Source organism: Colius striatus, chromosome 17, assembly GCF_028858725.1.
Source record: "Colius striatus isolate bColStr4 chromosome 17, bColStr4.1.hap1, whole genome shotgun sequence".
In the NCBI taxonomy this organism is placed as follows: domain Eukaryota; kingdom Metazoa; phylum Chordata; class Aves; order Coliiformes; family Coliidae; genus Colius; species Colius striatus.
The window spans coordinates 6,250,974-6,263,348 of record NC_084775.1 but is presented as its reverse complement, the minus strand read 5'-3'; the positions used below and the strand labels follow the sequence as shown (position 1 = coordinate 6,263,348).

The window sequence follows — 12,375 nt, the reverse complement described above, 5'->3', positions numbered from 1 at the left end:
ATGTGATACAAATCAGCAAGCACTGGTAAGTTTAGAACTGGCTGCTCCTTACAGACAAATTATGTTTAATGCTAGTTTGCAATAGCTAGAATTTATAAACTTGTCAAAGCCATGCATCAATTTCCTCTCACAAACCATCACTTCTCCAGATAAACTAAAATTCCCTTCCACTTCCCCAGGGTTTTATTGTGAGACATTTAACTCCTTATTCAGCTACCAAGACCACTACCCAAGTCCTTTCCCACTCTATCTCTTCCTTCAGTTCAAGACTGAGAGCTTGCTACTTATCAAAAATGGAAAATCTTCACTTCCCTTTTGGGTCTCCTTTGGACAAGGTATTTTGGTCTGCAATTCGGGGAAGAACATGGTAAACATCATTATGAGACCAGATCGCAGCACCCCTTCCCCATTTGGATTCAACTGGAATATTCCAGAATAGCTGGAATTTAGAAACTCACCATGGCAGAAAATGATGCATCCCCCACTTAACACCCACACACCACTGTCAGTACTAAAGGCACACTGCCAGTCAAATCCTCTCCACAGCCTCTTCCACCTGATGCATAACAGTGCTCTTACCAACAGATGACGCTTGTAGTGTTTGTCAGCCAGTTCACACTGTCGAGTCTCTTCCACACACAGTACAACATCTGCCACCGAGTTAAGGCATTTTTTACACAGAAACATCCCTCCTGATACATACACAACCTTCTCCCACAGAGGGGCACTAAATCTCCATCTGAACCTGCTTCAACATTTGAATTTCCAGTACTGTTACCTGTGTGAGTTTTAATTACAGCCAAGTACTTAGTTTTTGCTGGCTTATCACAAGGCATTTCTGACTCATTGTTAAGTAAGGAATTCCTCCCAAACCTCAGATTATCTTCTGCATGCTCTCAGCTGTCAACAGATTATTATACTGTAATCAGAGCAGTTTTATGAATTGTTAGCATGGCCTTACATGCATCCTTCCTATGGTAACATGTTTGTTGTCATCCATGCTACTGCACAACATTCCTGCTTATTTACCAGGTCTTCCCCGCCGTGAGAATACTTTTAACCTGTCCCTGGTAGAGACTAAATACAGAGTGGATACAATGCTTCCAGTGAGCAAAGACTCTCCATAAGGCAATCCTTGCTGCGAGTTTTTCAATGTCTTTTTGGTGAGCACGCATTCTCCTCCTGCACTCCCACGACTGCCACCAGTTTGAGAAACACTGCCGGACTATCCTGCTCCGGTGATGCTCTTGGGCCAGCTCTGGAAAACACACACACAAATTACTCAGGACTTGTTCTGTCCTGGGCTCATTTATACCAGATGAGGCCACCACATTTAAGCCACAGGTTCTGAACTGACAGCAGTAAGAACACATGGTAACACTCATCAATGGACTACACTCTTCCTATTGATCACAAAGGTAGTTTTAAAGCAGTAACATACTGTACTGACTTAAAGAGAAGTTAAGACACTGTCACTTGTTCAACATACACGAGCTGGCTCACATTTCAGCATACTCCTATTACTAGTTCCTAGATATCCTATATGGATGCTTTCCTGCTACCACCAACCAACAGGTAATTCACATAAGTGGCTGAACTTATTCCAGTGACTTCAAGGAAAGAAACAAAACAACTGGTGTCATAATTTTTATAGCTCTGTATAAGCTGTGATTTGTCTGATTATGAAGAAAATCCACACACAGATTGACTGATTAGAGTCTTGAATAAGTCCTTCTCACAGATATCTCAGTCATCACACAATAGGCAAGGGGCAAGTTTTTATCAAGGGAACTGTAAAGCATTTTCTTTTAAGTCCCATGGAAAGCAAGTGATCTTCCCAACAGCTCCCTTATAGCTAACCAGGCCTGTAACAGTGTACAGTGCCACTTGTACCTCATCTGTTCAGCAAGCAGAAACGTGGCAGTTTCTCCTAGAATAGAAAAAACACATAATTGTGCCCAAAGCAAATGAGCTAAGCCTCCTTCTGTCTTATCTCACCATTTTCACTCACCGTTCTGAAGTTGCTTTGCTCTGTGGAGGTTTAAGTATCCCCGCCACACTTCCATGCATCTCTTCAATTCCCAGCGCTGATGGTGAGTTACTGCCTTAGTCTCCTTCTGCTTGTCACTCTGGCTGTACAAATACAGCTCTCGCCACTGAAACCATGCCTGACAGAACAATTGAGGAGGGAAAGCAGTAAGGGGAGAAAAACAGACAAGATTAGGGAAGCAGAACAAAGGAGAGAAGAGGAAGAACACGCAGGCAATAGGATATTCCATGAAAGATCTAAAGGTGAAAGCCATGAGCAAAGAGGTTCCTCTCCACAAGGAGGAAAAAAACCTCAACAAGGGAACGTCAGCATAGAAAAGGTCGAAGACAAAGAGTGTTGGTATCAAACTTTTTTTCCTTTTTTCCATACTTTTGCACTTTTTCCAGTAAAAGGCCAAAAGAACAATTTTTGGACAACAGGCTTTCTTTCAGACAGAGTATTTTCATAGAAAAGAGAATCACATTGTGAAGTATGATCATTTTTCCCAAGTCTAGATTTCTTGTAAAAAATTTGGTTTGGCCTTCTGCATAGAATCACAGAATATCTCAACTTGGAATTGAGTGCAACTCATTGCTTCTCACAGGATTATTTAAAACTAAACCATATGACTAAGATGCTTCTGGAACTTTGACCTGCTTAGTGCCATGACCACTACTCTGGGGAGGCTGTTCCAGAGACCAGCCACCCTTTCAGTGAAAAGCCTTTTCCTAATGTCCAATCTGAGCTTTCCCTGACACAGCTTCATTTCATTTCCTCATGTCCTAATATGTTCTTCCATCATAAATATTGCAATTTGCAAAGCAAACAAGGCCCATATTTATTAATCTGCAACATCAGTCACCTGCATATGCAACTTCAACATCAGAAACAGTAGTAGACAAAGCTCCTGGGACTTACTCGAAATTGGAGGCTCTGGGCCCAGTGGTGCAAAGCCAAAATATTCATTTTATGTCCAGTGGAGTTCTCGTAGTGTCGCCTTTTCCACACTGACCACCATATGCTGCCAAAACAATGGTACAGAATTTCAAACACAGGTTCTGTAGTTTGGTGCAAGACATCACCTTCCTTTCACTGGAAAAAGGTATGAGCAACAAACTTCTAAATTCAGTCTACAGGCATACAGAAGGATTCAGAGCCATATCAACAAAAAGAATTAAAAACTCAAAAGTGGAATAAAGTCATTGCAGGAAAAGGTAAGAGAACAGAGGTAAAACCCATGGCCTCACAGTCAGCGCCTCTTTGCCCACTCCTACTCCATTCTTACCGCAAGTTACTTCTTTCCCTAAATGCCAGTGCCACAGACTGCATCCCATGTTTTGTCCTTTTAACATCAACATAAACCAGCCAGTGCTGCCATGTCCTGAGCAATATTTGCTTCTTTGCTGTGCAAAATAGAACAAAAAAATCACAGCATCTTCAGTCTATGTAAAAATGTGACATTTTTTAACGACTTCATAACACTTGTCCCCGACCTCCAGTCCCCTCAACCCGCACTGACACCTCGTGGGAAACCCTGAAACAACAGGGCCACAGCCACCTCGGAAACAACCTCTGAAACGCTGACAGCACCATGCCATTTGTTCAGAGCAGCGTGAACTATCAGACAATGGCATTGCTTTGTCTTCAGTGCTTACAGGGTATATAACTGTATAACAATATTCAGTGTAAACAACCTTATGGGGTAAGAATTACAGGATTTTCTTTGGTTTACTGTTTTCTAAAAAAAAAAAAAAGTTCATCAGGTTAATCAGTCAGTTTTCAAGAGTCATCCTCTATTAGAAACAGATAAATCAACCAGAAACAAGACAAGTTTACTTAGCAGGCTAGTCACATAGCTGAAAACAGAAGTGGTGTCACAAATTCTAGTTTAACACTTTATGCAGTGCACTGCACTTTCTTCTCACAACAGTCTGGCTTGTCAGAACTGACACTACTGAGGCAAAGTTAATAGAAAAAAAACATCATGGATTTCATGCCACTTCGCACTGATGCAAAAAAAAAGACAGTCTCTTTTTCAGACTTCCTTGTGATATGGTCAATCAAGTATTAACCTGCCTTAAAACAGGTCACTTCCCTACCGTTTTTGACCAAGTAGCACACAACTGCTTCTGTAAGTACTCTGGCCCCACTCAGTAAGAAAGGAAATCTAGATTGCCTACCAGTTTGTTTCCAAAGGTGCCAGTCTCTACAACATTCTGAGGCTACATTTTTATGCAGAGACCAATTAACTTATTTTGCAAATCAGCACAGAACAAAACCATAGTATCATCTTTAAAAGAGGGTCATCCTCTTCAGGGAAAGAGATACTCTCTGAAATCAAAGGAAGTTGCAACCAACATAGGCAACTTCAGCAGAAGGACAAATCCATTGCAGAACAAAGAATCTACACAATAAGACAAGGGCACTTCAAATGCTTTGGCTTATTTTCATTTGCAAGACACAAGCTGGAAGGAATAGTGAATACAGATAAAATATGTACAGTTAATGCTATAGGGAGTCATTATCTCATTTCTGTAGCCACAATTGATAGAGAATTCCAATAGCCCATTCTGTAAAAAAAACCTTGAACACATATTGTGATAAAGCAAAAAAACCTCAGGGAACAAAACATCACCCAAACCACCCCCCACCAAAAGTAAACAACATAATGCAGAGCAGATGGAGATGCCTTAAGCTTATTCACTGGCATCCTTCAATAATTATATAGGCACACAGCAAGGCATCAAACACCCTCCTCCCCCAACCCCACTCTCTCCCAGCTTTAGACAGACAACCATCTTCACCTGAAGGCATTACACTACCACAGGGGTGCAAACATGCACATGGGACAGAGATTCTGAATCAACATTTCCCTTTGAAACCCCTAGCTCACTATGCGACCAAATACAGGTAGTTATATCACTTACCATGAAACTCTGCAACATAGTATTTGTTCCTCTTTCCTTGCTGCTGGCATACATAGGCTCTCCAAGCCTTGAATATCAAATTATAGAGTAACTGTCTGAAAAATTTAAAAAGCATCAGTCAGTAGAATAGCTGCCATTGTCTAGAAGTGAGACTCTTTCAAGCTCAGTTGCACTCTAAAGATATGTTGGATAGGAAACTTAGACTTTATCCTAAGAGAACAGCAACAAGAATAAAGAGGTGAAGAAAAATATGAAAATAAGCAATGAAGATGTTGCTCTTGTCCTAGAGGTACTGTTGATGTAACTCACTTACTGGTATTAATAATCCCTTCAGAACCTAAGGGCAATTTCTCAGATTTGCTCTATACACAGAATAACAGGAAGTCATTTCACAAACCTGTAATAGTTGTCTGCTCTGAGGCTGAGCTTCCTTTCTCTGCAAATGGTCCACCACTCCTTCCACTCTCCAAAAGTTTTTTGAAGAATCTTTTGGTCATAAAAGCATCTAAACAGTTGAAAGATTTAGACATAGGAAATATCATATAAGTTTCCAGGTTGACCACAAAACAGTTTTAATGAACATTATGCTGCCTCTTTTCCAGTCTTGTCTGATTAGCCTAACAGCATCTAATTAAACTTTAAAACCACTACCCTACTGTGACACTTTATTGCAAGATTCTTAAGTATTACAAGAAGCAGTCAGCTTACTGACTGTAAATATGTCACAAAGTCAAGGAAGGAAAGAGAGATGTTGTTAACTGACTAGCCAAATGTCAGAATGCTAGTTGATTTCAGACCTATGAATGACACATATTTTACCCTCAGTTCTGTCTTGTACTCAACCAACCAGTGCAGCTGACAGTGATATGTGTATTTTCCCTGTTGTCTGTAACAACAGGATTATGCCTGTAATACCTAAAGGCCCCCTCAGCAAAACACATACGAATCCTCTCACAAGTTGCAAGTCACAGCTACCTACCCCAAGGCAAGTTGCTAAGTCATTCCAAGCACTCAAGCAGAAAAGAAAAAAAAAAAGAAAAAAAAGGAAATGAGCTACACATTTTTTAACTTGGTGCATGAAGAAAGCATTGCAAATAAAAACTACAGAGAACTGAAGACTTTTAAATGTAAAAAGGCCATTAGTTACTGCTTATGCTCCTTGCTGAAGTTCATATAATGTATTTCCAGCCATCTTCCTAAAAAAATAAAGTAATAATCCTTGTCCTGAATTTACATGTAGACCAAGTAATGCAAATTCAGTACATGGGATAGCAAGAATGGTAAGGTTCACAGGATGACTTCCAGTTATCAGCTAAGGTAGGCACAACCAGAATATATTTGATACAGGACAATGACATCAGATAACTAAGGGTTACTAACAGTACCAACAGTACTAAGGGTTACTAACAGTAAGATAACCATCTTACTGTTATTGTAAGAAAAGCAGGTCTTTCCATTGGGAATTGCTTCAGTTCCCAAGGGTGTGGTCAAACAAGAATGAACATGCAAATTAAAGCAAAAGAGAAAAGAGTATCAAAGTGTTTGTTTGCAGTAGCTGACAGAACAGTGACAATAAAAACAAATTATCTGATACAGGTATGTCAAAGTCAGACAGGTGCAAAGCATTTATAAACATTCAGCACAATAATGTCAACAGTAAAATTAACTGAATTTCAAGATCTATCTCTAGTTATAGCTTTGAAAATTCTTAAATTGAAAGCAGATATCAGAATCATACCCGATCATTTATCAGCACATACAATTCAACTTCATCAAGACAACAGCAATTCCTGTTACGTCAGTTAGTAAAGTTTGATCATGATTATTAGGAACAAAAAGCAGGAGCAAGAAGAGAAGGAAATCTTCAAGTGATCTTAAAACACATCGATATATTTTCTTGGCAGCCAGTATTCTCTTAGCACAATGGTACAACACTAAACCATAAATCTACCTGGCTTTGGAAGGGAGAACTTGTCCAAATGTCTTTTTTGCCCACAGATAGAAGAATTTCCTTGCTAGATATCTGGAATATAAGGAAAGGTTAGTTGGCTTTGTATGCTCCCACTGTTAATTCCTAGGAAGCAGTGCAAATGAAACTTCTATGCTAGTTTCAGTAATAAAACTAAGGCTTTTAATCTCTAAACGATTACCATCTCAACTTTACCAAGATTTCTTCAACTAACAAAAGAAGTAGAGATTAACACAAGAGGAGGGCATCTGACATCTGTCAGTTCCCATCAAAGCATATTGTTAAACAGCCATTTACAAATTTTACATTAGAAAATTTTAAAACAGTATGACTCTGCCTGTGCCAATGCACATGATCAAGTTACCACAAAACATCTTCAGAATCATCTGGCATGACTACGAACAAAAACCTTTGCCTTAGCCTGCACTTGTACTACTGAAAACAGACTTCTTTCTGTCTGATCCCCCTGCTACATTCCGTGAAAAATGTACTTAACACCCAATTTGGAATTATTTTACCTTCTTTGCTGCCAGGTATACCCAGGTTGACCTCTGTCCTGAAAGTGATGCCTGGCAGACTGGTGAGGAATACATTGCCCAGTTGCATGCATTTGATGCCTAGGTGGCTTTCGGATTTCATACATCTTCAGAGGTTTTGAACTTAAAAGGAAAGAAGAAATATTTTCTGTAAAACCACATTAACTGCAAAAAAATGGTGTTATTTCAATGGTGTTATCTATAACAAAGGTATGCAATCACATATAGAAGTTACAAAATGTTAAAATAAAATGATTGTCTATTAGGTATTTTTCACTATCTGGAAGGTTGAAGTTGTTTCCCCAAAACAAGCAGGAAGACACATTTCAGTGCATAGACATGTCATAGACCTTTTTTTTTCTCCTCTAAAGTTGAAATGAAAAAGCACTAAAAGGCATTTATGCCTCCCCTTCCAAATGGGTGCATACAGTGTGCCATCATAGAGAAGATATCAGTGTGATTTTCTGCCTTTTATTCCCATATATATATATCTACGTATTCTGTCTCTTGCTGAAAAATTCTCTTGAAGGCTGGGGAACTGAAGTGAGAATTTCCCGTTTCAACATGAAATGGGCTTACATATAGCTCTTTTACAAGAAATTCTTTCCTAGATTTGTTCATATTTTAACTAAACATTGCTTCTTAAAAAAAAAGAAAAGAAATCAAAACAAACCTAAAAATTTCTTCCTGGTTTTTACATATTCATCTTTATAATGCAAATGTAGACATATTTTTCCACTGTGCAGCTTACTTTCACACCTAATTCTAATCTGAAGAATAACAAGTATGTTTCTATGAATTCTAAGTGTTTCGTCTGAGTAATTTTCTGAAAACAAAAATGATAAAAAAATAGTATCTGACCAGACAAAACTTGCTGAACCAGATGTATTGAAGCTCTTTTCCCAAAACAAATACTGCCACCACCCTGAAAACTTGAACTACAAACACATTCTTAACTCCATAACAGGCAATAGAAAGGACAGTCTGAAGTCTCATCCTAATAACCACCTGAACTGAGCTTAGGAAAACACAGCTGCAACCATAAATAAATGCTGGTTCCACAAAGTTTTTGGAGCAATCCATACTACTAAGTTTCAGTAGTTCAGCCGAACAACTGTTCACACTATTAATAACAAATCAGAGAGAAGAATACAACAAAGCACACACAAAAAAACCTCATAGGAGAAAATACAGTATTTTCAGCTTGTTCCAGCAAGCTGCAAGGAGCTAAAACAAAGCTAGTCAAAGAAAACAAGGCTTATATTTTGTGCGTGAGAGAGGAACTCTTATTCTCCTTTGAATGTTTTGTGAAAGAGGTGAGCCCCATCCAGCAGAGGAAAGAACTCTGTTCACATCACAATGTACACTTACGGCAACTGTGGGCACTTTTGAAGAAACGAGTTACAGGCACTTTTAAATTTATGCCAAATAGCTTTCAACACATGTTCCTGTACACATCTATTAGGCTCAATTCCCTTTAAAACATCTGATCTGCTCCAAAGGTAAACCTGATCTGCCTATATGCAATGACAATGTAACACAAAGTAATCAAAAATACGAAGCTTGGGTAGAACATATAAAATTTTTGTGTGAAAGTCTAAGGCATGTGAATACTTAATGATTTTCCAACATAAGTAATTTTTACCGGACTATTCCTAAACTGGGAACACTGTATGTGCTACACAGATGGTGTGATGAGACAGCCCATGTCCATGAGAATTTATAACAAGCAACCCCAAAAAATAATCATAAAAGAAGGATCATTTCTTCCCTGTAAAGTTAGAAAATAAAAGTACTGGAAGAATAAGAGAACACACGCCACAGAATAAACCTGTGCTTGGGCCAACAACTATATGCAAATATCTTGCCTTCCAGTTTAATACCTCAAGCTCAAGAACATAATTTTTGTATTTGAATGATATAATTTAAACCCCCATAAATACATATTTTGTGATGGGTTTGGAAGTGGTGCTGTGTATTTGTTTATTTGTTGTTTTTAAGAAAGGCACTTTCTGGTTAATAATGTTCCCAGAGACAAATAAGCCCTCATTTGAGAATAACTCTGTTCTGTGGCATGGAATGCTTAAGGTGTCATAGTTAAAAAGAATAAGTTACAGCTGCGATCTTTAACAAGACAGCACCTCATTACTGCTCACCTGCATCTGGATCTCTCCATTTTGCTACAGTTCCCGGTCTGCAGTAAACAAATCCACTCTCTGCACTGCAATGTTGTATATCAGCTTTGGAAGAAGCACGATGAAGCCATCAAACGGATTTCTGATAAATGCAGTCTGTACCTTAACAGTGATAGGAATTCCACTCACTTGACCTGCATAAAGATGGCATGATGCAATTCTAGGTATTTAATGTGAAAAATATCTATCTGCATACTCAGAGTCTGGCTGACCTCAATGATACTGTGCTGACATAATCTATTGGTAATGAAGTCATAACCGTTTGAATCCAAAGATGACTACTGTGCCCACACAAACAGAGCAGTGCTAGAAAGATGCTGTAAAAATATGGTCCTAAGTTATGCTCCCCAATTTTGAAATAAATCAATGGTGACAAAACCAAATTGACTGCTTTTCACTGTTTTTAAACAAGTCTGCCAGCTTCTATCCAAGCATGTACAAATGCAGAAATCAATTCATGATACTCAGCTCCAGCAAGAACTTCTGTATGTACAGAACCTCCCAACCACAAAAAGTCACAAAAGGGAGAGTAAAACTGTGAAAACACATGGATTTGCAAACAGCAATCTCCTAGGTGTGAGATGTAAATCACACACTTCTTTGAGCAAGCTGTGGGAGAAAAAAATATAAAAAATAAAAAAAACTTACTGCAGTCAACCCATTTGCCTGCACGAAATTCGCTTTGGCAGAGAACCCTATAACCTCAATGCTTTTAGTGCTTATGAACACACACAAAAGAATCACGTAACGGTTGCTCTATAACACTGCCTTGAGGGGCCTGGAGGCCATGGCCGCGCTGCCTGCCCGAGCCACTCAACAAACAGATCCCGCCGCCAGCGCCCGCCACGCCGAAGGGGCCACGGGCCCCGCGGCCAAAGTGGCGCAGCTTGTCCCTGGGGACAGGCCGGCTGCGGTACCGGCTGGGCAAGGACAGGGCCGCACGCAGAGCCGGCACCCGGCCCTGGAGAGGCCGAGGGCTCTGCCCGCCCGAAACCAGACCTCCACGCTCTCGCACACGTTTGCACAGCCGCGGCAGCCCCCGCTCAGCCGCCTCCAAGCAGCAAGCAAACAGCAGCCGCAGCGAACGGGAGGCAGCCGGTTTGCCACGGCAAGCTCACACCCACCGCGCCTCAGCACGGCGCCGGACGCGCTCCTCAGGGCGAGGGCGGGCCCGGGCCCGGCCCCGCCCCCCACCACGGAGAGGGGCCGGAGCGCCGCCGCCCAGCCCGGCTCCCTCAGCGGCGCCCCCCGGCGGCTGGAGGAGTGCGGCCCGGCGGGAGCCGGCACGGCCCGCCCTCGAGCCGCGCGGTGAGCCAAACACTGAGGGGCGAAGCTCGACCGACCCGAGGCATGAACTGTAGCCTCGAGCAGCGGGAATAGGGCTCAGCGTGCCACGACGCTGCACTCCTGCTCACACTGCGCCGCAAATGGAGAAACCCGTTTATTTGACCGTTTCTGTGCCTTTGGGCTGTGAGTGCCCAGCATCTTCAGAAACCAACAGAGCAGTATTTCAGCTCACAGCAGCGATGCGTAGTAACGCTACAGTGAAACACACCGCGGCCCAGGCCAGCTCAACGCCTCCAGCATGCCGTGATGGCTGCCTGGGGAGACTCGCTTGGAGGAACTCTGTAACAGCTACAACGCATTCTTATTTATAATGCAGCACTTTGTCATTTAAGGGGGGAAAAAAGAGAACTGTTTATTCCTGTTTTCATTCCATAAGTTAACCAGTTTTTAACACTGTTATTCAACTTTATCAGCGATCTGGGAAAAAACACGTTTTATTTATCAGATCCTGCGATTACCTTCCTGCTCCTGCATAGCCTGAGGAGAAGCATGGCCCCCACGGTGCCAGGGACCCCACTCCCATGCAGCACCGGTGGGAAACAGAGCAACAGCCTTACTAAAACTTCTTTAAACTGGTGTTGAAAACAATTTCTGCTTCTTATTAGCAACTCGCAGCTGTCAGGTGAATGGGCTGTGCTGCTCGCTGCAGCAGCGCACATCCTGCCACCCCACAGGAATGCCTAACTTCCCTTTTGATACAATACGTACAACCTGGCAGGACAGTCTGCGTGTGGCACCGGAATTGTATGCGTGCTGTCCCTGCGGTACCTCATCACCAGTGCCTCCAAGCGAAGGGGCCGAGGGCGGGCTCGGGCCGTGGGGAGAGGCCCGTCAGCGCTCCCCACACGCTCCCGCGCCTAGGGCTGCACAGCGGGAGCGCGAAGGCGCCAAGCGCCGAAGGGGAGACTTCCCTCAGCCCGTGAATTACTCCGTGCGAACGAGGGGTACGCGGCGGCGGAGCCCGGCGAAGGCGCTAAGGAGGCTGCCAGCCGCGCCGCCCGCCATCGCCGCCGCTGCTTGGCTCGCGCCGAAGCGCTGAGGGGGCCGCGCTCGCGCCGCCGCTTCCCGCCCTTTTCACCCCGCGCGGTCCCCACAGCCGCGGGCCTGCGGCGGAACGTGCCCCGCCCGCTGCGGTGTCGCCAACGGCCCCGGCCCCGCTGCCGCCCCGGGCCCCGCGCCCGGCACATGGCGAGCATCACGTCCCGCAGCCGCCGCTGCTGGCGGCCGCCTCCCCCGCGGGGCTGCCCGCCGAGGCCGCCTGCGGGCCCTCAGGGCACCCTGAGCCTTTCCTCACCCACCGCAGCGCTCACACGGTGAGACGACGGCTCCGCGGGCCGGCCCGCAGCGGGGGACACACCACTGACCCGCAGGG

General features: G+C 43.1%; 1 protein-coding gene across 10 annotated transcripts in view; it reads right to left on the bottom strand.

Moving 5' to 3' along the window:
* SFI1 (SFI1 centrin binding protein) overlaps nucleotides 1-12,355 on the bottom strand; it is a 48,731-nt gene extending 36,376 nt beyond the window's left edge. For 8 of the 10 annotated variants that reach the window (XM_062010351.1, XM_062010348.1, XM_062010353.1 and 5 more), the window contains exons 1-11: nucleotides 12,302-12,355; nucleotides 9,618-9,790; nucleotides 7,444-7,584; nucleotides 6,908-6,979; nucleotides 5,354-5,461; nucleotides 4,957-5,051; nucleotides 3,315-3,432; nucleotides 2,948-3,050; nucleotides 2,012-2,168; nucleotides 1,097-1,258; nucleotides 580-650 (exon numbers count right to left, since the gene is read on the bottom strand). In XM_062010351.1, coding sequence (XP_061866335.1) covers nucleotides 580-650; nucleotides 1,097-1,258; nucleotides 2,012-2,168; nucleotides 2,948-3,050; nucleotides 3,315-3,432; nucleotides 4,957-5,051; nucleotides 5,354-5,461; nucleotides 6,908-6,979; nucleotides 7,444-7,584; nucleotides 9,618-9,637 — 1,047 coding nt within the window. In that variant the 5' untranslated portion in view covers nucleotides 9,638-9,790; nucleotides 12,302-12,355. Of the gene's footprint in view, nucleotides 1-579; nucleotides 651-1,096; nucleotides 1,259-2,011; nucleotides 2,169-2,947; nucleotides 3,051-3,314; nucleotides 3,433-4,956; nucleotides 5,052-5,353; nucleotides 5,462-6,907; nucleotides 6,980-7,443; nucleotides 7,585-9,617; nucleotides 9,791-11,711; nucleotides 12,120-12,301 lie in introns of those variants that run through there. The other 2 variants (XM_062010349.1, XM_062010355.1) reach the window with 2 other exon arrangements.
* Between the last annotated feature and the right edge of the window lie 20 nt (nucleotides 12,356-12,375).